Source organism: Meles meles, chromosome 11 (assembly GCF_922984935.1).
Source record: "Meles meles chromosome 11, mMelMel3.1 paternal haplotype, whole genome shotgun sequence".
NCBI lineage: Eukaryota > Metazoa > Chordata > Mammalia > Carnivora > Mustelidae > Meles > Meles meles.
Genome location: NC_060076.1, coordinates 94317306 through 94344520, shown reverse-complemented (window position 1 = coordinate 94344520; position 27215 = coordinate 94317306). Strand labels below are relative to the sequence as shown.

General features: G+C 39.1%; 2 protein-coding genes across 3 annotated transcripts in view; one reads left to right on the top strand and one right to left on the bottom strand.

Moving 5' to 3' along the window:
* LOC123952776 (centromere protein P) overlaps window positions 1-27215 on the bottom strand; it is a 240106-nt gene that overhangs the window by 146012 nt on the left and 66879 nt on the right. For both annotated transcript variants that reach the window (XM_046022252.1, XM_046022251.1), the window contains exon 5: window positions 26549-26645. In XM_046022252.1, coding sequence (XP_045878208.1) covers window positions 26549-26645 — 97 coding nt within the window. The remainder of the gene's footprint in view (window positions 1-26548; window positions 26646-27215) is intronic.
* OGN (osteoglycin) lies at window positions 601-23360 on the top strand. The gene is given in 8 exon segments (XM_046022253.1): window positions 601-703; window positions 706-779; window positions 1832-1999; window positions 4112-4205; window positions 15842-16000; window positions 17824-18026; window positions 20314-20409; window positions 21475-23360. Coding segments are annotated over 8 exon segments (1068 nt in total). The 3' UTR covers window positions 21646-23360.

Below are 27215 nucleotides of genomic sequence, written 5' to 3'. Positions count from 1 at the left end.
TAAAAATCAAATTTACAGGGGCGCCTGGGTGGCTCAGTGGATTGGGCCGCTGCCTTCGGCTCAGGTCATGATCTCAGGGTCCTGGGATCGAGCCCCGCATCGGGTTCTCTGCTCCGCAAGGACCCTGCTTCCTCCTCTCTCTCTCTGCCTGCCTCTCTGCCTACTTGTGATCTCTCTGTGTCAAATAAATAAATAAAATCTTTAAAAAAAAATAAATAAATAAAAATCAAATTTACAAATTTTTTTTATAGTTTTCTTAACTTAGCAAATGAAAGTATCTTTTACTATCAAACTCTGAATTACAAATCAAACGTATTTTTAACAAGCTGATTTCTCAGACTTGGATTTTTATTATATGTAATTAAAATAAAGGAGGGGACCCCAACTGATTAAACTGCAAGATAATTTATGTTTTATCTCCTGGGAAAGCATTAAAATAAAAAGCATGACTTTAAAGCTATGTCACCTTCACAAATAATATTCATGAAACCTTAGTGCTCATTACACAAGGCAAAAATAATACGAGCTTACGGTCCTCAGCAGAAGCAGACCAAGCACGGCTCTCCAGTACAACACACTACACTTCACCCCAGAGAAAGAATGTTGGCAAATATCTCTACCACAAGCAAACTGCGTTTAAAGCTGCTGGGCCCTGAAACTCCATGCAGCACTTTGAAACTGCTCCACAGCCTTCCTCCTTCACCTACCACTTGGGGCTAATACACAGGCATGAACTTCTATTGAGGAAAGCCACAAAAAGCTTCGAAAAAGTTCTAACGGTAGGCTCTTCTTTCACATTTTATTTTAAATATCATTTGTTAAGATGTGATTCATCGAACAGTCTTGATAAATGCAAAGGCCATCTCTAATTTTTTAAGTCTCAGCTACCTTGAACAACGGTAACAAGCACTTAGAGATGTCACTGCATAACTTTAACATCCCCACAGGCAAGAACCTTGCTGCAGAAGTCACAAAAACCAGGCTTTTTAGCTACTGATTTTTAACAAGCTGGCATCTACAGTGCAGCACCAGCAACTCTGAGTGATTCTGTCTGAAGTTACTTAAGAAAAAGTCTAAAATGTGCATCACTGGTAAAGAGAATCTTCCCCCTCTTCTTCCCCCAAATCCCTGATTCAATTCTGTATTTTTTCTAGTCTGCAATACTGTGTTTTTCATAGTTCCAATTTAAAAAGCAATGCTATTAACTAAAAATAATGGTATCAATGAAAATGACAAAACTAAGAAAATTAAAATTATGGCTTTTCCTATATGCTTTATCACCTAAAAGTAAATTTAATGACTACTCTTCATGTTAAATTTAAAGTTTAACTTTTAAAACTCCTGGAACTTATTTCTATTCATACCATTACAAATCAAGAGTTCTTATAAAATAGCAAAGTTGAAATACGATATTTTTAACTCACATGAGACAGGATCATGAGTCTTCATTTTAACTATTTATACTACAGGTATCCTAAGATTTCAGTTATATTCAAGTACCTTTGTTTAAGGCACCTAATTATTAACAAACTTGAAATTATCATCATTGCTTGGGTTTTGACAGAAAAATAAATAAAAACCACTTTCTGAAACTATTTTTAAGAATGTCACTGATACTTGAAAACTTTTAGCATCTAATTAAAGATCACTAAGGGTTAAATACTTCTTCTCTGGCCCCTACTGAGTACACCCTGCCAAAAGTCCTCTAAGCTTTTAAATATTGCTTCCATGGTCTGCGTTTTTACTTCCAGGGAAAAAGAGAGCATTGTCCCACAGTCAGCAGGCCACTAGCTTGTTAACTTCCAGTCACCTTAATTTTGCTGAAATGAAGACTCTGCAGTCTACATTTCTCCTGCTCCTGCTTGTGCCTCTGATAAAGCCAGCACCACCAACTCAGCACGACTCTCGCATGACCTATGATTATGGAACAGATAGCTTTGAAGAAACCTTGTTTAGTCAAGATTTTGAGGATAAATATCTGGATGGAAAAAATATTAAGGTACTTTTATTTCTACTCTAAATTTAACTTCTTAAAATAGTCACACATTTTAATGCATGTTTTTGTTTTTTTAATGTGTCTGATAAGGGGAAAGAAAAAGCAATTTAAATGACTGAAAGTAATTCAAAATAGCTGTCCCCAAGATTATATTTTTAAAGTATGCATGTCTTCCAAATTAATACAGTATCTATAGCAACCAACAAAAAATTTAAGGAAAACTCAACTTTAAGATGATCTCTTACTGGTTGAAGATTTATAAGTAATGTTATAAAATGCCCTATGCTTGTGTATTACATTGTCTCAAAATAAAATAGGAGAAATGTGTATTAGGAGAAATGATCTTTGATTACCAATTTAAGGTTTATTATTTTAGGAAGAAATGGTTCATGGAAATAAATACTGCTTATTTTGTTGTCTATAGCATTTCACAATAATTTACATATGCCAACTATACATGGTGCCAAAAAATGAAAAACTCCTCAATGTGGGGCTTAATTCTTAATCAGTTTCAACCACTTAGAGTCTATCAATTTGTACCAAGTAACTGTAACTGTCCTTTAGCTAATACTCTGCAGGGATGACTTCATATCACATCTTTCATACTCCACTTGCATGGGCTGAGTAATTACTTGTGGTTTTCTTGGCACACAGAAGTGAACGCTGGGTAAGGAAAAAGTTAACGCAGCACATAAGTATCTGCTCCTGCCTAAACTGTGTGTGCGCACAGAACGGAAAATGAGAAACGCAGCCAAATATATAACATTGATTGCTTTTCTTTCTTTCTTTTCTTCCTTCTTTCTTTCTTTCTTTTGTATACAGGACCAAATGTTAACACTATAATTTCTCTCAACGGAGTTGGTTAATATGTTAGCATTATTTTTGCCTAATATTAAGAGGAAAATGATAGGTATCACTAGCAGAGCTTCAGAATCTGAAAGAAGGCCTAGCATAACAATAAGCTTTTGGCCTACATGGATGATTGGAATCTCTCAGTTAAAGAAACAATTTCAAATTTCTGTGGTCCCTAAAAAATTGTTAAGCTCCTTGCTTTTCTCTTCACGTTGCTTTAGAAGTTTCTGCTCTTCATATAAATGTAGGGACTAAGGTATTTGCAGAGTGGAGAAGAATTAACAGCACTTATTACACAAACTCAGAGCGGAGGGGCTGCTCACGCAGAACCCTCATGGGAGGGTAAAGGAGTCAAGATGCAGATGAAAGGGGAACGGTTTTCAGAGGGTAGAAACTGGGGCCCCACACAATCTACATTAGATCTAATGGCAGAAAATGCTCCCCCCCAGGACAGGAAAGACTGATATAGACCCCAGGGCTAACAGTCTAGACTGGGGGTCCCAGTGGGGTGGGCAGGGAAGGGCAGTGCAGGCATGTAGGTAATGATGGGTCACTTGGAGAAGAGGCCAGAAGCTTGCTCAGTGCCCTGCACAGGCGATGTGACCACTGCGTCAATCCTGCTGAACATGGTAGAATCTGGCATCATGAACTCAATTAAGACAAGGCCACAAAAAATAATTAGAAGGTCTTCCGTGGATAAAGATGATCTCATTTCAGGTTGCACTTCAGAGAAACTTTCATTCTGAGTCACAGAGTTCCCTCCAGCTCCCATTTGGAATTTCAACATATTCAACATTTAGGAGGCACTGAGTTTTGGCTTTTGTAGATAAAAAAATAAAACAGACCTGGTTCTTTTATTCAAGGAGTTGACAGTCTGGAGTGAAAACAAGCTACACAAATATTTACCTTACATGTTAATGAATGATGAAATGGAATTATATGTAAAATCCTACTGCAGCACAAAGGAAATGCAACTAACTCTGACCATGAAAAGACAAGTGCTGTCTGTAATCCTAAGGTTTTTTGTTTTTTTTTTTTTAAAGATTTATTTATTTATTTGGCGGGGGTTGGGGGAGAGGGAGAGGAAGAGAGAATCCCAAGCAGACTCCCTGCTGGGTGCAGAGGACCCTGAGATCAGAACCTGAGCTGAAACCAAGAGTTGGATGCTCAATCCACTGAGGCACCCAGGCGCCCCGTGACCTAAGTTGTAAGTAAAAATTAGACTTTTTCATACCTGATAACAATTCTTTATTTTTCCAATAGGAAAAAGAAACTATGGTAATACCCAAAGAGAAAAGTCTTCAATTACAAAGAGATGAGCCTACAATACCACCACCCCCCAAGAAGGAAAATGATGGTAAGTGTGCATACCCTCTCATCTAATTATCTCAAAAGGCGCTTTAATAGATAGATTACAGAACTTTATTCCTTATCTCCACTGAGAAAGTCAACTGGTGCATTGCGGGTACACATCTACTGTGACCCCACATTACGAGTGAGAAACATGGACAGGAGCATTCAAGAACAATCAAGTACAAGGTGTGTGCTTCTGTCTATAAAAAGTCAATTCCACAAACAGTGATTTAAAATCAATGATGTGGGGGCGCCTGGGTGGTTCAGTCGATTAAGCCTGCCTTCGGCTCAGGTCATGATCCCAGGGTCCTGGGATAGAGCCCCACATTGGGCTCTCTGCTCAGCGGAAAGCCTGCTTCTCCCTCTGCCTGTTGCTCTGCCTACTGTGCTCTCTATCTCTCTAATAATAAATAAATAAATAAATAAAATCTTTTTAAAATAAAAAAATTAAAAAGATAAAATCAATGATCTGCAAATACTATGTACAGCCTGAGGATAAGGGAAATAAAATGAATTCTTAACTTCAAGAAACTTACAGAAGACATAGAGATGCCTAGATACATAAATATTTATAATACACATTTCTATGAAAACAATAGAAAATGTATAAATAACAAAGTTCGCCTTAATAGTTCCTGTCTATTCGGTTTATTTTTGCTCTATGAAAGAACAGTATTTCGCATAACAACATAAAAAAAAGGCACACACAAATTGGAAAGACATCCCTTGCTCTTGGATGACTCAATATAAAGATGTCAGCTCTGCCTAAGTTGATAACAACAAGCTTCTTTACAAAGTTGGTACGGTTGATTCTCAAGTTCGTGTGGAGAAGTCAAACCTGCACAAAGCCAGGGAGTCACTGAGAACTGACAGGGATGCACTGGAACCAGACGTGCCACGCAAGAGAACATACTTTACAGTCTCTATGCTAAAACACGCGTGATACTGGCGCACAAACAGAAAAGTTCAGAAAGAGAAACACCTGTTGAAACTCAGTATATAATAAAGAAGGCACTGTAAATCACTGAAGCGAAGATGGTATTTTTAAAGATTTTAAGAAGTCTCTACACCCAACGTGGTGCTCAAATCCACAGCTCCGAGATCAAGAGTCCAATCCTCCACCAACTGAGCCCACCAGACACCTTAAAGATGGTATTTTTGAAAAAGAATGCTGGATCCTGAAACTAATACTACACTGTACGTTAACAAACTGGAATTTAAATAAAAACTTCAGGGGTGCCTGGGTGGCTTAGTCAGTTAAGAGTCTCCCTTTAGCTCCGTTCATATTCCCAGGGTCCTAAAAATCAAGCCCCTCATGGGGTTCCCTGCTTAGTGAGGAGTCTGCTTCTCCCTCTCCCTCTGCTGCTAGCCCTGCTTGTACTCTCTCTGTCAAATGAATAAAATCTTAAAATAAATAAATAAAAACTTAAAAAAAATTTTAAATGGTATTGAACAACTGAGTACTCCACTGAAAAGGGGTAAAACTAGATCCACATTTTACACAGATAAACAAATCCCTCATTATATACATTAGGGTCTAAAAGTAAAAAGTGAAACCATGCAAATACAAAACGATTATCTGGGAGTGGGATGTCTCAAAATTCAGAGAAAATAATAGAAAAGATCAATAAATTTGAGTTGATGAAATCAAATTTTCTCATGGGAAAAAGCATCATAAATGAAGTCAAACACAACAAAAACTGAGAGAAATAAAGTTAATGTCTCTAATTTATAACTCATAAAAATCCAGGAAAAAGAAACTGACTAAAAACCCATTGGAAACACCATCAAAAGATATGACAATTTAAGAAGTGATACAAAAATGACCCTTAAACATACAGAAAGATGTTCAATCTTACACATACAGAAATATAAGTTTAAATTACACTAAGATACAAATTTTGAACCTACCTGATGGACAAAAAATTAAACCTGTTACACCAAAATATTCCACTGACAAGGCCACAGTGGTATCAGAGATCTTTATATACTGCTGGGAGGAATACAAGTTAGTATAATGTTTTTGGACAGGGGTTAAGCAGGATCTAACAAAAACAAACAAGCATTTACTTTGTGATGTAGCAATCAACTTCTAGGAATTAACTTAAAGATACACCTCCAAAAGGAAGAAAATAGGGCCGCCTGGGTGGCTCAATGGGTTAAAGCCTCTGCCTTCAGCTCAGGTCATGATCCCAGGATCCTGGGATCGAGCCCCATGTCGGGTTCTCTGCTCAGCGAGGAGCCTGCTTCCTCCTCTCTCTCTGCCTGTTTCTGATCTCTGTCAAATAAATAAATAAAATCTTTAAAAAAAAAAAACAAAAAAAGGAAAATATGTATGCAGCATCACTGAAGCACTGCTTGCAAATGCAAAATTCTGGAAAGGATCTAATTGTCCATACCCTAAAGGGAGGTGAAATGAAGGATGATAAATCCACACAAGGGAATACTATGCAGCTGTAAAAAGGAATGAGGAAGATCTTTACGAACTAACAAGAAGTGATTTCCAGAATATATTATATGGGAAAAAAAGTGCAGAAGAGCATCTACAGTCTACAGCCTTTCATCCAAGAAAGGAAGAGATGTAAGAAAATATACATGCATCAGCTTACTTGTGTGAAAAGAAACTCAAGGGAAGGTAATTTTAAAATGGAGACTAGTTACCGGCCAGTCACAGAAGGGACCAGGGGTGGGAAGGAGGGAGAGATGGTCACTGGAAAGCGGGGGACAGGGCGCTGTGGGACTTCTCTGAGTATACACTTTCTGTGTAGATTTGATTTTAGAACAAGGTTATATTTCACTCAGGTAAACAAACAAATACATTTATAAATTAAAGCAGCATGAATAAGATAAAAAAAAAACAAAGTTGGCCTACAATTAGAAACTTACTTTCATTTCAAATGAATAACATAATGAACTAAAGGGAAACAAATTTAATCCAAGTAACCCTGAAACACAGTATTTTTACTACATACTTTTAGGCTAAAGACAAAACAGAATGAGGAACACTGAAATCCCAGTGAGAAGGTTTGTTTTCCACCGTGTTACAGGTCAGCAGTAACGAAACTATTTAGTGTGTGGCCCAGCACTGAATGAAATACTACACTGGATAAAGAGAGCCGGTTTCTCAGAACACATGTGGTGAGGGGGGAGGCCAGAGTGAGCGCTGGGGAGCTGCACTGGCACAAAAGACACTGGCGCCAGGTCACGGTTTGGAACAGAAGTACAGACATAAGTACGGGTCTGCCCTGTTTTCCGGACCCCGCAGACACGGCATTGCTTACAAACGCGAGGTCTGCAGCAATCCTGCCTGGACCCAGTCTGCTGGCGCCGTTTTTCCAACAGCGTTTGCTCACGTCATGTCTCTGTGTCACCTTTTGGGAACTGTCACAGTATTTCAAACGTGTTAGTTATTAGCACATTTGTTACGGTGATCTGTGACCGGTGATCTTCCGTGTCACCGCTGCAATCTGGGGCCACCGCAGCTGTGCCACGTAAGACGGGGAACTCAACCGACGTGTGTGCTCTGACCGCTCCACGGACGGGCCCTCCCCCCATCCCTCTCCTCTTCCTCGGGCCTCCCTATTCCGAGACGCGACCGTATGGACACTAGCACAGTTGATAACCCTACCACGGCCTCTAAGTGTTCACGTGAAAGGAAGAGTCGCACATATCTCACTTGACACCCAAGACAGGCCAAAAGCTGGGCCTCTTGTGCCAAAAAGTAAGCCCCGTTACGAATGCAAAGGAAACGTTCTCGAAGGACATCGCCAGTGCTACTCCAGTGAACGCGTAAGAGAATGAAACAGCCTCCCTGCTGACACGCAGTGAGTCTGACCGGTCTGGAGGGAAGCTCAAACCAGCCACGACATTCCCTTCGCCCAAAGCCTCCCCCGGAGCAAGGCCCCGGCTCTTCAGTTCTGTGCAGGCTGAGGAGCTGAGGAAGCTGCGGAAGTCAGCTGGGAGCTGCCGGGAGTCACCGGCGGAGGCAAGAAGCGTCTCTGTAACGTACAAGCGCAAGTGAAGCGGCGAGTGCCCGTGGAGAAGCCGGAGCAAGGGATCCCGAGCATCCGGCTGAGACAATTCACGAAGGTGCTCACACGAAGCAACAGGTTTTCAATACGGACGCAACAGTCTTCCATTGGAAGATGCCATCTAGGACTTTCATAGTGAGAAAGACGTCAACGCCTGGCTTCAGGGGTTCCAAGGACAGGCTGACTTTCTCAAGAGAGGCTGACGCAGCTGGTGACTTGAAGTGGAAGCCAGTGCTCAGTGCCCATTCTGAAAAGAAACCCTTAGCAACCATGCTAAGCTCCTCCGCCGGTGCTCTTCCAACCGAACAACAGAGCCTGGCGGACAGCACAGCTACTTACCATATGGTTGATGGAATATTTTAAGCCCACTCTTGAGACTTACTGCTCAGGAAAAAAAAGATTCCTTGCAAAATATTACTGCTACATGGCATTGCACCGGGTCACCCAAGGTTCTGATGGACAGGGACAAGATTAATGTTGCTTTAGGGGCGCCTGGGTGGCTCAATGGGTTCAGCCTCTGCCTTCGGCTCAGGTCATGGTCCTAGGGTGCTGGGATCGAGCCCTGCATCAGGCTCTCTGCTCGCTGGGGAGCCTGTTTCCCCCTCTCTCTCTGCCTGCCTCTCTGCCTACTTGTGATCTCTGTCAAATAAATAAAATCTTTTTAAAAAAAAGATTAATGCTGCTTTCTTGCCTGCTAACACAGCATCCATCCTGCAGCCCATGAATCAAGGGGTAATGCTGACTTGCAAGTCTCATTTTTTTTGAAACTTTTTTTTTTTTTTAAGATTTTATTTATTTGACAGAGAGAGATCTCAAGCAGGCAGAGAGGCAGGCAGAGAGAGAGGAGGAAGCAGGCTTCCTGCTGAGCAGAGAGCTGGATGTGGGACTCGATCCCAGCACCCTGGGATCATGACCTGAGCTGAAGGCAGAGGCTTTAACCCACTGAGCCACCCAGGCGCCCCGCAAGTCTCATTTTTTAAGAAATACCTTTAGTAAGACTCTAACTGCTGTAGATACCGATTTCTCAGATGGATCTGGACAGAATGACTCGAAAACATCCAGCAAAGGATTCACCATTAATATTCATGACTCATGGGAAGAGGTCAAACTATCAACATCAACAGGAATTTGGAAGAAGTTGATACCAGCCCTCATGGGTGGCTTTGAGGGGTTCAAGACTGCGGTGGAGGAAGTCACTGCAGATGTGGGGGAAACAGCAGGAGAAGCAGGATCAGAAGTGTGGCCTGAAGATGGGACTGAACTGCTAGAATCCCGTGATCAGACTTGAACAGACGAGGACTTGCTTCTTACGGATGAGCAAAGAAAGTGGTTTCTTGAGATGGAATCTACACCCGGTGAAGATGCAGTGCAGACTGCGGAAATGAGGATTTAGAATATCACACGAACGTAGCTGTAACGCAGCAGCAGGGTTGAAGAGGATGGACTCCAATTTTGAAAGAAGTTCTTACTGGGGCGCCTGGGTGGCTCAGTCGGTTGGTTAAGCGTCTGCTTTCAGCTCAGGTCATGATCCCAGAGTCCTGGGATCGAGACCCGCATCCGTCTCCCTGCTTAGAGGGGAGTCTGCTTCTCCCTCTGCCCCTCCCACACTATTTTTCAAATAAAAAAATAAAATCTTCAAAAAAAAAAAAAAGTTCTACTGTGGGTAAAATGCTACCAAATGGCTTCACAGGCTACAGAGAAATCATTTACGAAAGAAGAGTCAATCTATGCGGCAAACTTCAGGGTTGTCTTATTTTCAGAAATAGCCACAGCCGGTATTACACTGATGGGTCAGCAGATCAAAGTCAGGCAAGAAGATCATGGCTCCACAAGCAAAAAGATCATGGCTCCCTGAAAGCTCAGATGATGGTTAGTAGTTTTCAACAAGAGAGTGTTTCTAATTTAAGTATGAACAATGTTTTAGACACACTGACTGCACACTTCACAGGTTATACACACTATAAACATAACCTTCATGTGTACTGGGAAACCAAAAAGTTCATTTAACTTGCTTTATTGCAATATTTGCTTTATTGCAGTGGAACCAAACATGTAATTTCTCTGAAGTTTGCCTGTATAGACATGTTTGTCTCTGTGAGAGTGTATATGTGTGTATATATATGATGTGTTTTTGTGTATATACACACACACATATTTAGATGGTATATACATACAACTATGTCTATATGTGTGTAAGAATGTATGTAAATGTCTAAAACACCTATATGTGTGTGTGTATATATGTGTATTAAACATGGAGAGACAAATAGACATACATATATTTCCCAACTCTCTCTGCAGAAAGAGCATAGAAGCAATGAGATGCTGGTAGCAATGAGCATATCCACATTCAAATCTTGGTTTCTAAATACTGCTTTCTACTAAAAGGAGCCAATACTTAAAGGAATAACTGATTTCAGGCTTGGGGCAGAGAAATGGCAAGAGTGGTCTGGGACATCTTACCAAACCAGAAAATAAAAAAGTTCTTAAAGAGTAATGGAGATATTTTTAATCAAAAATTTTAAAAATGTAGTATAAATTTATAAAAGATATATTAAGACCTGCACACTGAACTCTAGACAACTATAGTGAGAGAAATTAAAGACCTAAATATATGGATATACTATGTTCAAGAATCAGAAAACTCAGTATCATTAAGATGTCATTTTTTCACAATTTATAGATTTAACTCAATACCAGTTAAATTTTTAGCCTTTTTGAAATTAAGAAGCTGACTTAAATTTATGTGGAAATGCAAAGAGCTTAGAATAGTAGTAACGATGTTGAAGAATACAGTTGGAGAATTTACACTACCTAAAACCCTACAGGAAGCAAGACATTATGGTATTAGCATAAAAATAAAAAACTTGATCAACGAAACAGAATAGAGTCCAGGAATACACTTACACAATTGGGTCAACTAGTTTTTTACAGTGGTGCCAATGCAACATAATGAGGAAAGGGTAATTTTTTCAAAAAATGGTGCAAAATACTGGATAGTCTAGTTTTAAAAAATGAGTTTTGGGGGCGCCTGGGTGGCTCAGTGGGTTAAGCCCTGCTTTCAGCTCAGGTCATGATCTCAGGGTCCTGGGATCAAGCCCTGCATGGGGCTCTCTGCTCAGCAGGGAGTCTGCTTCCCTCTCTCTCTCTGCCTGCCTCTCTGCCTACTCATGATCTGTCAAATAAATAAATAAAATCTTAAAAAAAAATGAGCTTTGACTCTTCCTGAGACCACACATAAAAATAACTCAAAATGGACCCCAAATCAAATTAGGGAATCGATTCCATTTACTATAGCACCAAGAACCATAAGATACCTGGGCATAAACCTAACCAAAGAAGTAAAGGACCTGTACTCAAGGAACTACAGAACACTCATGAAAGAAATTGAAGAAGACACAAAAAGATGGAAGACTATTCCATGCTCTTGGATTGGAAGAATAAACATTGTTAAAATGTCTATACTGCCTAGAGCAATCTATACTTTTAATGCCATTCCAATCAAAATTCCACCGGTATTTTTCAAAGACGTGGAGCACTTCTGCCCCTCCCCCCATGCACACACACCCACTCTCCCTAAAAATAAATAAATAAAATCTTTTAAAAAAATGGATGTAAGATGAAAATGTGAGACAGGAATCCATCAAAATCCTAGAGAACAGAGGCAGCAACCTCTTCGACCTTGGCCTCAGCAACTTCTTGGACATGTTGCCAAAAGCAAAGGCAACAAAAGCAAAACTGAACTATTGGGACTTCATCAAGATAAAAAGCTTCTACACAGAGAAGGAAACAATCAACAAAACTAAAAGGCAGCCTAGAGAACAGGAGAAGATATTTGCAAGTGACATATCTGATAAAGGGTTAGCATCCAAAATCTTGAAAGAACTTACCAACTCAACACCCAGAAAACAATCTAGTTAAGAAATGGGGAGAAGACACGAATAGACACTTTTCCAAAGAAGACATCAGATGGCCAACAGACACACGAAAAAGTGCTCAACGTCACTCACCATCAGGGCAATACAAACCAAAACCACAACGAGGGTGCATCTGGGTGGCTCAGTCAGCTGAGGGTCTGCCTTCAGCTCAGGTTATGGGTCCTGTGGTCGAGCCCCATGTCTGGGTCCCTGCTCAATGGGGACCCTGCTTCTCCCTCTCTCTGTCAAATAAATAAATTTTTTAAAAAGCAACAACAACAAAACCACAATGATAAATCACATCACACCTGGCAGAATAGCTAAAATTAACAACACAGGAAAAAATGGGTGTAGGTGAGGATATGGAGAAAGGGGAACCGAACCCTCTTAAACTGTTGGTGGGAATGCAAACTGGTGCTGCCACTCTAGAAAATGGCACGTAGGTTCCTCACAAAGTTAAAAATAGAACTACCCTCCGATCCAGCAAATGCACCATCGGGTATTTACCCAAAAGATACAAAAATACAGATTCAAAGGGGCTCATGCACCCCAATGGTTATAGCAGCATCATCAACAGCAGCCAAACTATGCAAAAAGCCCAAATGTCCATGACGATGAATAGAAAAAGAAGTTGCGGTGTACATATATGATGGAATATTACTCATCCTTCAAAAAGAATGAAATCTTGCCACTTGGAATGACATGGATTGAGCTGGAGTGTATTATGCTAAGCAAACTAAGTCAAAGAAAAACAAATACCATATGATTTCACTCATACGTGGAATTTAGGGAACAGATGAACATATGGGAAGGGGGGAATAAAGGAGAGAGAGGGAAGAAAACCATAAAAGATTCTTAACAACAGAGAACAAACTGAGGGTTGATGGAGGGAGGTGGGTGGGGGAGGGGCTAGAGGGCCACAGAGATTAAGGAGGGCACTTGCCATGAGTGCTGGGTGTTGTATGTAAGTGATGAATCACTGAATTCTACTCCTGAAACCAATATTATGCTATGTATTAACTAGCTAGAATTTAAATAAAAACTTGGAAGACAAAATGTTTCCTGTTCAGAAGATAACGATAAGAAAATAAAAAGACAAGCCACACAGAGGAAAAGATTTGCAAAACATAAATCTGACAAACAACTTATATCTACAATAGTCTCGTAATTCAGTAACAATAATGCAAAAAAAAATTTTTTTTAAATAGGCAAAAGATATGAACACTTTACCACTACAATATGTGGATGGCAAATAAATTTATTAAAAAAAATTGTTCAGCACATCAGTCATTAGGAAAATATAAATTAGAACACAGGATACCGCAATACACCTTCCCAGAATGACTAAAATCAGAAAGTCTGATCAAACCAAATGACGAGGATGCGGAGTAGCTGGAACACTCGTGCACTGCTGAAGGGACTACAGAATGGCACAAGCTGTACGGAACACAGTTTGGGGCTTTCCTGCTTTCCTCAAAAGGTATACACATACGAGGTGGCCCCGCCATTCTGCTCTTAGGTATTTACCCTAAAGAAATGCAAGCATCACATCCACACATATTTCTACATAAGGCTCACGGCAGCTTTCTGTGAAACAGCTAAAAACTAAAGACCCAAATGCCGACAAGGAAGGACTGTATAAACTGTGTACATTAATAAAATGAAATACTACTCAGTAATAAAAAGGAACACACTGCTGAAACATGTAATAGAAGATGAATCTCAAAATAATTGTGCACAGTGGAGGAAGTTGGATCAAAGTGTATATACTACATGGTTCTTTTGATAGAAAGCTCTGAGAAAAGCAAGCTGCCGTGAATGGACAGAAAGCAGGTCAGTGGTTGCGAAGAGGGAGGGACTACAAAGAGAGTAAGAATACTCTGGGGGTAATGATTATGTCGATTATTTCAACTGCAGCAATGGCTCCATGGGTATATACATATGTCAAAAACATATAAATTATACAAGTTAAATATGTGTCAATTATTAAGTATCACTTAAGCACAAAAAAAGCGGTGACAGAATGAAAAAGAGCATAAAAGAGTTCATACTCAGGGCACCTGGGTGGTTCAGTCTGTTAAGCATCTGCCTTCCACTCAGGTCATGATCTCAGGTCATGGGATCTAGCCCACATTGAGCTCTTTGCTCGGCAGGGAGCCTGCTTGTCCTTCTGCCTCTGCCCCCCACCCTTCTCGTGCCCCACACCTCAAATATTTAAAAAAAAAAAAAAAAAAAAGAGTTCACACTGGCTAATCTGTGACAATGTAATTATCAAAATAAATATAATGGTAACTTCTGATGCATGGGATAAGGAATTCATAAGCTCATAGTGAACTGATATAACTAAATAAGAAGAGAACGTTCTACCTTACACCAGATATCAACTAACAAATGTAGAAGAAATGATGGAATTGGAAAATTATAAGTTGCAACTATCCTAGTAACAAATTATTCTGGTAAGAACTATCAATAGGTGATAAAAATAATGAGTGTCAGGTTATTGACGAACCAGATGTTAAGAATCTCAAAGTACTTCTTCAGCAGATACTTTTTAACGGCAGACGCCAAGTGAGTCAAGTGACCACAGACAGCATCATCAGGAACGGGACAAATAGATACCAGGTGCTTCCTGATACACGGCCTTGAGGGCCCAAAGTCATTTCCATGGTATTTCTGTCAAAAATGAGGAATCTCAGACAATCCCTAATTAAAAGACATTCTTAAAAATAAATGCCCTGAAAAATAAAATGTTTTTTAAATTCAAAAGTTTTCAAAACTTTCAAAAGGTATGTACAGCGAAGACTAAGGTATACTCCAGGCTGAAGGAGATGGAGGAGGCACGACAAGTAGGCAACACACGATGTAGCACATCATGGCGTCCTTGCCATTTCCCGGGCGGCTCTAACGTGGAGGTCAATTGCTTGCTTACTTAACTGCTGGTTTCTGAGCTCCTTAGCTATGGTCACCTATCTGAAATGTGTCTGTGTCAAACCAAGTGATAAAGCAAGCTTGCATTTACCTTGAGCTCTGCTTTATGAATCCTTTTTGGTATTCAAATCAGGAAATGTAAATCAATTCAGCAATTAAATGATCACTGCTAAAATGGATAGAGAATAAAGGAGATTTTAGATTACAGAACTGAAAATAAGATCCTGGTGAGTTATCAGGTACAATACAGGCCACTAGCTAACATGACCATATCTTTCCCACTATCACCTATAATTCTGCAAAATATCTTTTCAGGGGTACCTGGGTGGCTCAGTCGTTAAGTGTCTGCCTTCAGGGTCATGATCATGATCCTGGGGTCCTGGGATGGAGCCCCGCATCAGGCTCCCTGCTCAGCAGGAAGCCTGCTTCTCCTTCTCCCACTCCCCCTGCTTGTGTTCCCTCTCTCACAGTCTCTCTATCAAATAAATAAATAAAATCTTAAAAAAAAAACAACTTTTCAAATTAGTGATAACTCTCATGATAGCAATAATTTTACCACTAGAGGCTAAATACTTTTAAGTGTTTTAAGTAGACTCCAAGCCCAGCATGGAGCCCAACAGGGTACTCAAACTCACAACCCTGAGATAAAGACCTGAGCTGACACTGAGAGTCAGACTTTCAAACAACTGAGCCACCCAGGTGCCCTGAGGCCAAATATTTCTAAATTATGGTTTATATTTTTACGATTTTGTTTCCCAACTTAGAAATGCCCACGTGCCTGTTGTGTGTTTGCTTAAGTGGTTCTGTATACTGTGAAGAAGTTGATATTGATGCTGTACCACCCTTGCCAAAGGAATCAGCCTACCTTTACGCACGATTCAACAAAATTAAAAAGCTGACTGCGAAAGATTTTGCAGATATACGTAAGTTATTTTTAAATAAAATAATTTATATTAACTCATGTCAGTATTAACCTCAAATACACACAAGTTTCTAGGCACTTGTGGCCTCTCACATCTAGCGTAGTCTCCGCTGGAATATTTACGTATCCACACCCTTCACCAAAACCCACTTGTTTGTGGGTGAGCCTCTTTTCTATTCAATGTCCCGTGTCACCTTTCTTTATTGGACTTCATGTTGACAGCCCATCTAACATATGAGAAGGCACCGACACCTTCTCAGCCTTAGGACTTTGAGAGCTGTTTGCCTCAGCCACTCAGAGCACCAGCGTAATCGAGGTGCTTCTCTAACCTCGATGCTTTCTTCACAATGCTGCCTTCACTAGAAAGGTGACTCTCTGCTTTAAGTCAAGGTTACTTTAACTCAAGGTTCTTAAACCTGGCTGTCTACTAAAAATACTGGCACCAGAGATTTCGATTTAGGTCTGGGCAGAGGTCTACGTGTCATCATGACACACCACCAAACTCCTCACATGATTCTCGCGTAGAGCTAGCACGTTCCCCCTTTTCTGGGATGTGGGCCACGAGGGCCCTGCCGTGAGCACACCACACTCCCCGGCTTCTGCATCGCCATGTCTCAGGTCTGGATCACAAGCCCTCATGAGTTCTCTAGACTATGTTGTCAAGTGCTTCCGAAGAAAATCACACCAGAAAACGCACATGGGCCCCACTACACATTTATGAGCTTCACCATGAGAGTATCACGCTGCACCTGGTAGCTCCCAACTGGTCGAAGTATAGTAGATCCACACTTTCAAACTCACCTACTGGGTGAAATTTATTTGTGACCCAAAGTCACTGTGTGCAGCCCTCACGGTCACTTGCAGACAAATGCACCAGGGGAACACACTGGGATTCCCTAGCCTAGGTCGAACAAGGTGACCTCTGCCATTCTGTGTCAGCTCTCACACTACAGAGCCCTGCTCCGTCTCAGCACCACACCTTCCACACTCTGTGCTCCCCAAGCGCAGTGCTCCAGGGCCTCCTGCTGTGAGGCGATCTTCATTCCAGTGCAAGCCGCAGGGCTTATGGTCGTGAGTTCGATGTTAGTGTACCCACGATATAAACTAACCACAGTGCTTTGAAACAGAAACACTCGTAGAACTTTGTACTAATTGGCTGATGTAAATGTGTGACCAGAGGCTCACAGGAACCTAACCCTGTATCTTCCCCAAGAACAATGGTCCATCTTCACTAACTCAGTGTTTGCAGGGACTACCTCAAATGATGAATAAAAAGCAACTCCTTTTCTTCATCATCTCAGACATATAAAAGTGAAACAAACAAATTGAATGTCTCTCTCCATCTACATCACTTTAACAAATTAGGGAACATTCCTGTTTGTTGTTGTTAAGCAGTAAGACAGAGACAGATAAAGATAACATTTTCTACAATCACAATGCAATATGCTGGCGAAAAATCCAAAGTGTACCTACATAACTCTATTCAATCAAATGCAATCTTTACTTCCCATGATTTGCAAACAGAATTTGTTCCAAACTGCCTCGGCATCCTGAGAATTCAAGCACAGAAGGACAGAAAGACAGAAACTGTGAACTTCAAGTTCCCTCGCAACCCTGAAATTCCAGGACTCAAGTGAGAAAGACCATCAGTGTCAGTCACAGGGTAGATGCTCACCACGCATTCAACAAAATTTGGGCTGTTAGATACTGAAACTAAAATGTGTTTGAATGACTCGTTAAACCAATGCTTTTTTTCAATCCACATGAATGAGACTTTAATTTTTTATTTTCTGTATTATATTTTCTGTATATTTTTCTTTCAAGCTAACTTAAGAAGACTTGATTTTACGGGAAATCTGATTGAAGATATAGAAGACGGTACTTTTTCAAAACTTTCTCTGTTGGAAGAACTTACACTAGCTGAAAATCAACTACTGAAGCTTCCAGTTCTTCCTCCCAAGCTTACTTTATTTAATGCAAAGTATAACAAAATCAAGAGTAGAGGAATCAAAGCAAATACATTCAAAGTAAGTATATTATACTATGACCGAATACGACATCAGTTTTATACAACCAACAGTAACATGGTAAAAGAGAAATTCTGTTCTAATATTTTGTTTTATATTTTAAAACTATTTTAATTTATAAATGAAGACATTATTTCCATAATAAATAGTCCTGTTATTGGGCTCATTCAGTCTAGCTTATACCTGCACCTCCCTTAAAGTATGTAACTTTACCTTGCTTCATGTGACTATATCATATCCCAGGTTTTCCACTTGTTCACACAGCAAATACTTACTTATAATAATATAAATATTTATAAAAATAAAATAAAATAAATATTTATTTGTACCCAGGATGGACCAGGATGAACCTCAAAATGGGAGTTTTCCTGTGTTTCTTTTCCTTACAATACTAGTAATTTACATATACCAGAAAATTATTGTTCCAAAAGTAAAATTCAGTAAAATTCAGCTTAAAATTATTAATATTTTTAAGTATACTTTTTAAAAGTAGTAATACTTAAAAGTATTAACCCATAAAATTCTGTAGGTAGACTTTCTTTAGAATTCCAGTTTTCTTTTCAATTCCATACAAAATTCTATATGTACTGAACATTAAATACATTTATTTAATAACTCAAGATATAGGTACAGGAAAGAGGGATCTGCTCTGACTTAGGTAGCCAGGTTGTGACCAAATGCACAGCTTATGGAGAAATTACTGCCTTGCCCAGTCCTGCACAGGTGGTAACTCGTTCCCAGTCCTCAAAAGAGCCCCCCACACAGAGATGATCGTGCTACTATTGGCAGCAAACCTCAATCAAAAGGGAAGTCTGGGGCTTCTTATGATAACATTTAATAGAAACACTATCAAATAGCATCATAAAGTTTTTGATAATCACACAAAGGTACGATTTGTCCACAAATGAGCAACCTGTCAGAAAATGTAAAACTATTTCATTTTTCTTTTCTTTTTGTTTACACTTAAGGAGTTGTTTTTCAACTATAAGAGACATTATTCTAAAGGCACATCAGAGTTCCTCAGAAGTTAAGAGATTATTAGAGGACTTTTCAAAACAGGACTCACTTTCAAAACAAACAAAAAATCCTTATAATTTGAAGCTATATAATTCCAGCTGATAAGCTGTTGACTAATTGGCATAGTAAAGATCTACAGGAGCCGACCCACACCTCACAAAAGGAGTGTTTGAATATTCTGAATTTTAGACTTGCCTTACGTCTTGAAGTCCTGTGATAAAATGATACACAGCAACGGGCTGCTGACTATGAAGAGTAATTCAACACAGACCCTTATGGGTAAAAGTCATACCTCGCTAAGTAGTTAATAAATTGCTCTGGGAAACATTTTACTAACAAGCACACTGCTTAGGAGTACAGGCACAGAGCTCGTCCCTGTGCCTCGCAGGCACCGCATTTCTACAAACTGAAGGTCTGCGCCAACCCTGCTTGGAGCGAGTCTATCGGCACCTTTTCCAACAGCGTTTGCTCACTGTGTCTCTGCCACGTTTTGCTAATTCTTGCAATAACTGAAACTTTTCCATTATTATTACATTTGCTGATCTGTCATTAGGATTATAACTCACTGAAAGCTCAGATGTTGTTAGCTTTTAGCAATAGAGTATTTTTTAATTAGGGTATGTACATTGTTTTTTAGACTTAACACTGTTGCACACTTTACTGCAGTATAGTGTAAATGTAACTTCTATATTCACTGGGAAACCAAGAAATTCACTGGACTCACTTTATTGCAATATTCATTTTATTGTGGTGGCCTGGGGCTGAACTCACAGTATCTCCAAGATGTGCCTGTATTCATTTTGCTAAAAATTGGTGGAACCGAAATGAGAAGTTCTAAAGGTTCAAGAGAGGTTATGTCAGCACCAGGATCCAAATTCAGTCCTGCGTAGGGACTGACCTTATTAGCTATTCACAAGACAAATCAAAAGGCTCCAGAAGCTGACATGGATTGAGGCCAGGCATGGCTGGGTATTCAGTGGTCAGATGAGTGGAGAGAAATGTGGAGATACAGTAGGGCACAATCGCCTTTCATAAAGGACCAAGATATACTACTTGTAAAACCAAAAACCCTCAAAACAAAATAACTACCAAACCAGCAATTACTAGTACTGATAGGTGTCTATAGCAACACCTATGTACACATGTAAATGCACACATATATCCGCACACACATGTATACATGCCCATGCATGTGTGTGCATAGCTGGAATCCTGTGAAAGAAATGCACTGACCTCAATAACGCTCAAGCCAAGTAACTTTTCCTTACAGAAACTGAACCACCTCTCCTTCCTCTACTTGGACCACAATGCCCTGGAATCTGTGCCTCTTAACTTACCAGAAAGTCTACGTATAATTCATCTTCAGGTAGGATTGCTCCATTCACAATATCCAGCTTTAATTTAACTTACATTTGGTCAGTCTTGGAACTCATTAGGAAACTCAATTATTCATATGTATAAATGGAATTATTCATATGTAAATTTTGCCTATCAAAAGTATGACTATTTAGTCCAAGGCATCACCTGCCTGGAAGCCCCCACCTGTCCAGATTTTTAGTATATGTGCTGCCGAAGCGAGCACCCCCACCTGTCCAGAGAGCGAGAAAAGATCAGCAACCTGGATGCGCGGTCTGCTTTTAGAGTGGGGTTTGTCATCAGGTGTGTACTTAGCATCTCCTAGTTAATCTGACACGTGGATTCAAAGGCAGGGCACACTATGACCTCTGGTTTGTCCCTCTTTCTAAAGATTCTTTTTTTAAAAATTGACAGAGATCACAAGTAGGCAGAGAGGCAGGCAGAGAGTGAGAGGGGGAAGCAGGCTCCCCGCTGAGCAGAGAGCCCAATGCGGAGCTCGATCCCAGGACCTTGAGACCATGACCTGAGCCAAAGGCAGAGGCTTTAAGCCACTGAGCCGCCCTGCATCCCTGTTTTGTCCCTCTTTCTCCAACAGCAGTAAACATTTGGAGACTTTCCAGCTGACTTTATTGTCCAGTATCATCTCGAGGTAATACAAGAGAGAAAAGGAATTAAACTAAAATTGGTCTTTCAGCATCATAAGAATCCCCATTTGTCCTTTTTACTTCTTTAAAGGATTATTTAGGGACACAGTACCTATTCTGAGTGACACTCTAGAACAGGACACTTTCTCCAGGTAGTATAATCTGATTTATGCTTAGAACTTTCTGCCACATGGATATCACTCTGAGTAATAAGCTGTGTGTTCTTCCAAAGTAATACTGTAGATGTAAAAAGGCAGGGGCTGGGGGGGGACTCAGGTCACACTGAGACAGTTTTATTATTGAAAGGATACACAGGATATACAGTAATTTCAAAATCATTTTTTAGATAGAATACTCAGTGAAATCCCATTACATAGCATACAGAAGGTTGATTTCAAGCTTCTGAACAATTTTTCCCTTCTATTTTCCAGTTTAACAACATAACTTCAATCACAGATGATACATTTTGCAAGGCTAATGACACCCGTTATATTCGGGACCGCATTGAAGAGATACGCTTGGAAGGCAACCCCATCGTCCTGGGAAAGCATCCCAACAGTTTTATCTGCTTGAAAAGATTGCCTGTAGGGTCATACTTTTAACTACTACCAATGCAGCATATAAACTAAAGTACACACATGCATATTGTCTGTCTCAACAATGTCTAAAGGAGCATAAATATTTAATATTAACTTTGTGTCCCACTATGAAGGAATTTCATGTTTTAAACAAGGATGTTCAAAAATCTTATACAGAACAAGTAAAAAGTAAAATTGAATCCAAAGTTCAAAACAAAGTAATATGAAAATATTTAAACAGCATTACAATATCCTTGTAGTTTACACCATAGTGCCATTTAAAAGGTATGTTTTTATATAAATAACCAAATTTAAGAAGCATTATTTCCATTACTAATTAAGTGAAAGGATAAGTCCAAGAAACTTTCAACTGTTTGTCTTTCTTGGCCTTTACTGGATCCCTGAAGCATTTAAGGAAGACATTCCAAAAACTTTGAAAAGCTAAGTATTTCCAGTGATCTCCCATTTTTCTTTCATGATTCATACGTTACTCATTATGAAGTAGGAACTTTGTTTTCCCTCTATTAAGGCAGCTATTATATTTTACTTAGCCCGAGAAATAGGTATTGTCTCATATCTAGGCAGAACTTTCCAAATAAAGCATAATCTTACTCTCTCATAAAGATCTAGTAGAGTAATCAAAGTTCTTTTGCTTTATAGTCACACAGTTAAAGGCTTTAGTAAAATAGTACAAAATCTTCCTTTTTCTAAATACTGACATTCCAAGTCTACCATAAAACATTTTAAGGAGTCAAGCAGACCAAAATCAGTATGCTCATTCAAAAAAGACCAAAAAACAAAACCAAAAATACTTGAATGTACATCCCATCTCTCAAAAAATAGCTATAAAGTTCAGCTTTCAAATATGACAGATACTGCAAAATATTTTCTTTTTACCAACATAGCAATGAGAATCTCATCGATAAATCTGTTGAAATATAAGACATGAAAACAGTGAATTTTGTGGTGTTACTGCATACCACCTCCCCCCTCCCAACTTATACACATCACAGTCATGCAAACTGACTATATCTTCACAAGAAAGCTGCGGAGCAACATTTTCTAAAGACCCAGGATTAACTGATCATTTTGCAGGGTGAATTCATCTACACGCTAATGGTGATGACTCATCATGGAACAACGCTGCCAGATTAAAGTTCCTAAAATAACCTTCCTCTTGACCAAAACCCACTCAAAAGTCTTATTCCCCCACATTGTATCAGGATTACATTCAAAATTATCAGTGCTTTAGACACACAAGTCTGAATTGTGTACATAAAAATTTCTAATACTGTTTCCAACATAAATCATACATTAGAATCAAGTTGGTCTCCATATACAATTCCCAGAACAAAGAGTCACTCATGTTTTTAAGCATTTGCTTCTGTTTTTCCCTATGCTGAATGAGCTCCTATCTGTTTTTCAATTTTCCCCCCATTTGTCAAGGTTGACCCAAAGATGAGACTTTTTTCATCAAAACATCTATGATGTCTTAAGGCCACAATTATTACCCCTATACTAGTTATTAACTCACCGTGCCACTTCTTTTATTTTGGTAATTGGTAGTCACTAACTATATACTACTTTCTCATTATTTTGTGTGCATGCCTCATTTCTCTGTGACTGAAAGCTCACTGAACACAACCAATATTCCCTTTATATTTTCAATGTGCCTAGCATAATAGTAGTGAGTGCATCTGAATTGAATATGCAATGAAGTACAAAATAAAATTCATTTAAACCAAGGGCTCTGTTTTATTTGGAAAAATAGAATCTTCATCATAATCTTGAATGAATCAATGGAAATGAATTATAACTTTATCTGGAAAAATAAGTTTGGTAAAAAAGGGAGCAAAGTGGTGGGACTGACACCAGGAAAAGCAGTCAGAGGATACGTTTGTTACGTTTCCAGGTACATCCCTATATTCTTTACCTAACTGAACTTAAAGAGGAAAAAAAAACATAAAATAACATAACTTTAGAGAATTCAAAAGCCTGTGGTTTACATAAAATAATAATTAGGAAAGAGCATTGATAAAAGGTCTGGATTACAGAATTATCTTTGAAAGACAATTTCAGACTTCCAGATAAAAAGATATGAGCAGGGGTAATTGACAACCTTATATACACCCTTAGGTCACAACTAAAAGAATGACAGTAAAGTTTCACTGACCCCATTATCTTAAAGAAATAGTATTCATTCGTGACAGTGATAAGTAAAGAAATTAAGGTTTAAAATAAAAAATGTTTTACCCTTACAAACACTCTGAAACTAAAGAAGCCATGCACCAGTACGGAGACATCCTGTGTTCTTGGGCTGGAAGACCAAACAGTTACTAGGTCAGCACCACCCAAAGCAATCCACACACTCAACGCAAGTCCCAATTACATTTGTTGAAGAAAGAGAAAAACCCATTCTAAAATTTATATCGAATCTCAAAGGACTCCAAATAGGCAAAAGAAATTAGAAAAGAAGAATAAAATTGGAGAACTCACACTTTTTTCATTTCAAAAGTGAATTACAGAGCTACAGTAATCGGAAGTACGGTACCGGCGTGTAGGAACATATGTAACAACAGAAGAGTACATGGAACCTAGAAACAAACCTTTGCATAGACAGTCAAATGATTTTCAACAAAGGTGCCCAAGACCTCGGAAAACTGGATATCCACATGCAAAAGAATATAGATGGACCCTTCGCTTACAGTGTATGCAAAAGTTAACTCAAGTTGGATCAGACACCTAAATTTAACTATGAAACTCTTAGTGGAAAAAAAGAGGAAAATCTTTATGACATTGAATTTGACAACGATTTCTTGGATATGACATTAAAAGCACAGACAACAACGAAATAGATAAAATGGATTTGCTGAAGGTAAAAACTTCTGGGCATCAAAGGACACTATCAAACAAATGAAAAGACAAGCCAAAAAATGGGGGGAAATATTTGCCAATTATATATTTGATAAAAGATTAATATCTAGAATATATCTTTAAAAATTCCTATAACCCAACAAGAAAAAAACAACCCAATTCAAAAATGGGCAAAGGATTTAAATAGACATCTCTGCAAAGAAGATACATGAATGGTCAATATGCACACGAAAAGATGTTCAACATCACTAATCATTAGGTAAATGCAAATCAAAACCATAATGAAAATACTACTTCCCACCCATTAGGTTGGCTATGATCCAAGATCCAAAAAAATCAAAACAAAAAAAGACCCCAGAAGTTGGCAAGTATGTGGAGAAATTGGGAGCTTTGGCATTGCTGTTGGGAATGTAAAACGGTATACCCACTGTGGAAGAGAATATGGGGTGCTTCACAAAATTGGGCAGAAGTACTATATGACCCAATGACTCCATTTACAAGTATACATGTACTAGAACTGAAAGCAGGGACTTGAACAGGTATTTGTACACTAATGTTCATAGAAGCATTGTTCACAACAGTCAAAAGATAGAAACAAAGCAAGTATCCATCAATGAATGAATGGATAAACAAAATGAAGGCAACCCACTCAATGGAATATTATTTAGCCTTAAAAAGGAAGGAAATTCTTCACTGTGCAACGCCTTGAGAATATTATGCTAAGTGAAATAAACCAACAAAAACTATTAGATTTTATGATTCTGCTTTAATGAGATACCTAGAAATTCATAGAAATAGAAAATAGAATGGTGATCCCCAAGGGCTGGGGAAGGAGGTCATGAGAAGTTAGTATTTAATGGGAACAGCTGCAGTTTGAGATGTAAAAAAGTTCTGGAGATGAGTATCAGTGATGGCTGCATAACAGCATGACCAGCTCACAGAAGTACTCGATCCTCTACAGGATAAACACACCAATTATACTTCTACGCCTGCCTTGAAAGCACCTAGAGGCAAATCAACTTTGGAAATAGGACTAGAGCTCAGAATTCCCACAACCTACCCAAATGTTTCAGTAGCCCTGCATGTTTGGTGGAGTTTTGCCACAACTGCCCGCATACTCCCGATCAGGACTGTATTTTACCAGTTGTGAAGCAAAGCCCTTTCCCTGTTCTGGTGCAAGAGCACATGTAAGTGAGCAACAGTAAGAGAACTACTCCAGGAACCACAGTGCAGGTACAGGCATGTTTCCTCGTAAGGAAAGTTCTACGTCTGACAGATTTTATTAACTCACCCAAAGAGAACGCAAATAGTAATGGTAGTAGTGATAGCAGTAATAATAACAATAGCACTGAGTCCAAACAAACAAGAGTTAGTACCAGTCATAAAAACAACAGTCAGGACCTGGGGTTAGCCTTTTAAGATATTATATCAACTCTTTCAAAACTGGATTTTGTGTGGACCGCTGCTGTCAAAATTGCTACCAACCAACCAAAAAGAATATGGGTGATTGGAACGTAGCCCAGTGTAATTCTAGCTACGCCAGAAATCAGAATAAGAAGAAGCCTTTGAATGTTTCCGTTATCAGACTTAAGAGACATTATTATACCAGAATCAGGCTTTAATACTTAAAACTGAAATGATAATTAAGAAGCTCAAAATACAGAGTATGACTAGGAAGTAAAGACTATAGTGCTAGGTGGTAAGCCCACTATGATTACACTCATTTTAGCATTTGTATTTTATTTCAAGTATCCCTGACAGATTAATTTTTCAAAATGTGTATAAAATAAATAAGAATATAACTATACCTCTTTCAAGATATCCCTTATACAAACGACTCACTGGTTTGTACAAAACCATTCCTCTTCATTTATTACAAATAACTGCAAATTCCAGAAGCCAACAAAAATATTTTCTATTGTTTGCAAACTTTAAGGAAAAAATGTTATATTAAATCCCCAAATTAATATCAGCTTCACTTGTTGGATATATTTAAATTTAAACCAGCCTGACTTTTTGAATATGTTTAAATTTTAAAAACTTCAGATCCTACCTTGAAGTGTTCAAATGTCCGCTTACGATATTCACACCACTCCACAAAAAAGTGTAGGCTTCGGAAAAACATCAGCAGATCTCTTCTTTCTTCTGCTCTGTAGGAATAGAAGATTTTATGATTCATAAATGTCATAAATGAGAGCCCCATCCTGGCATTTTTCATCATATTTTTTTTTATATACCCTAAAGCTAAAAAAAGTACTTGATACACTTCTGTATTCTGAACTCTGAGTATGTGCCCCTGTGTGATTGCTAATGCTAATTTGCCCTTTGCCCCATCTTAAAATGCTTAAATCCTAAACAAGATACCTCTCAAATACCAATCTGTCCTTGAATTTGTATTTGATGACCATGGCATATAATAAAGACTATTTCTGGCACAGAGCTTCAAAAACCCTTGGAATTCCTGAGTGACCAGTGTGTGTCTCTTATGCTAATGAAGTGACACGTGGTGGCCCCTAGATAGCCAGGATGGGGGCTGGTCACCACAAAGACTAACCACATGCTTAACAGGTTGGAACTTTGGGCCAACCAGACCTCCAGTGAGGACAGGGGGACTGGAGGAGTTTCATCACATGGCAATCATCCCACCAACCACACTGCGGAAAGCGCAGTAGAAGCTCTGGGCAATAAAGCTCAGTGGAGCTTCCTGGTTGGTGAACATG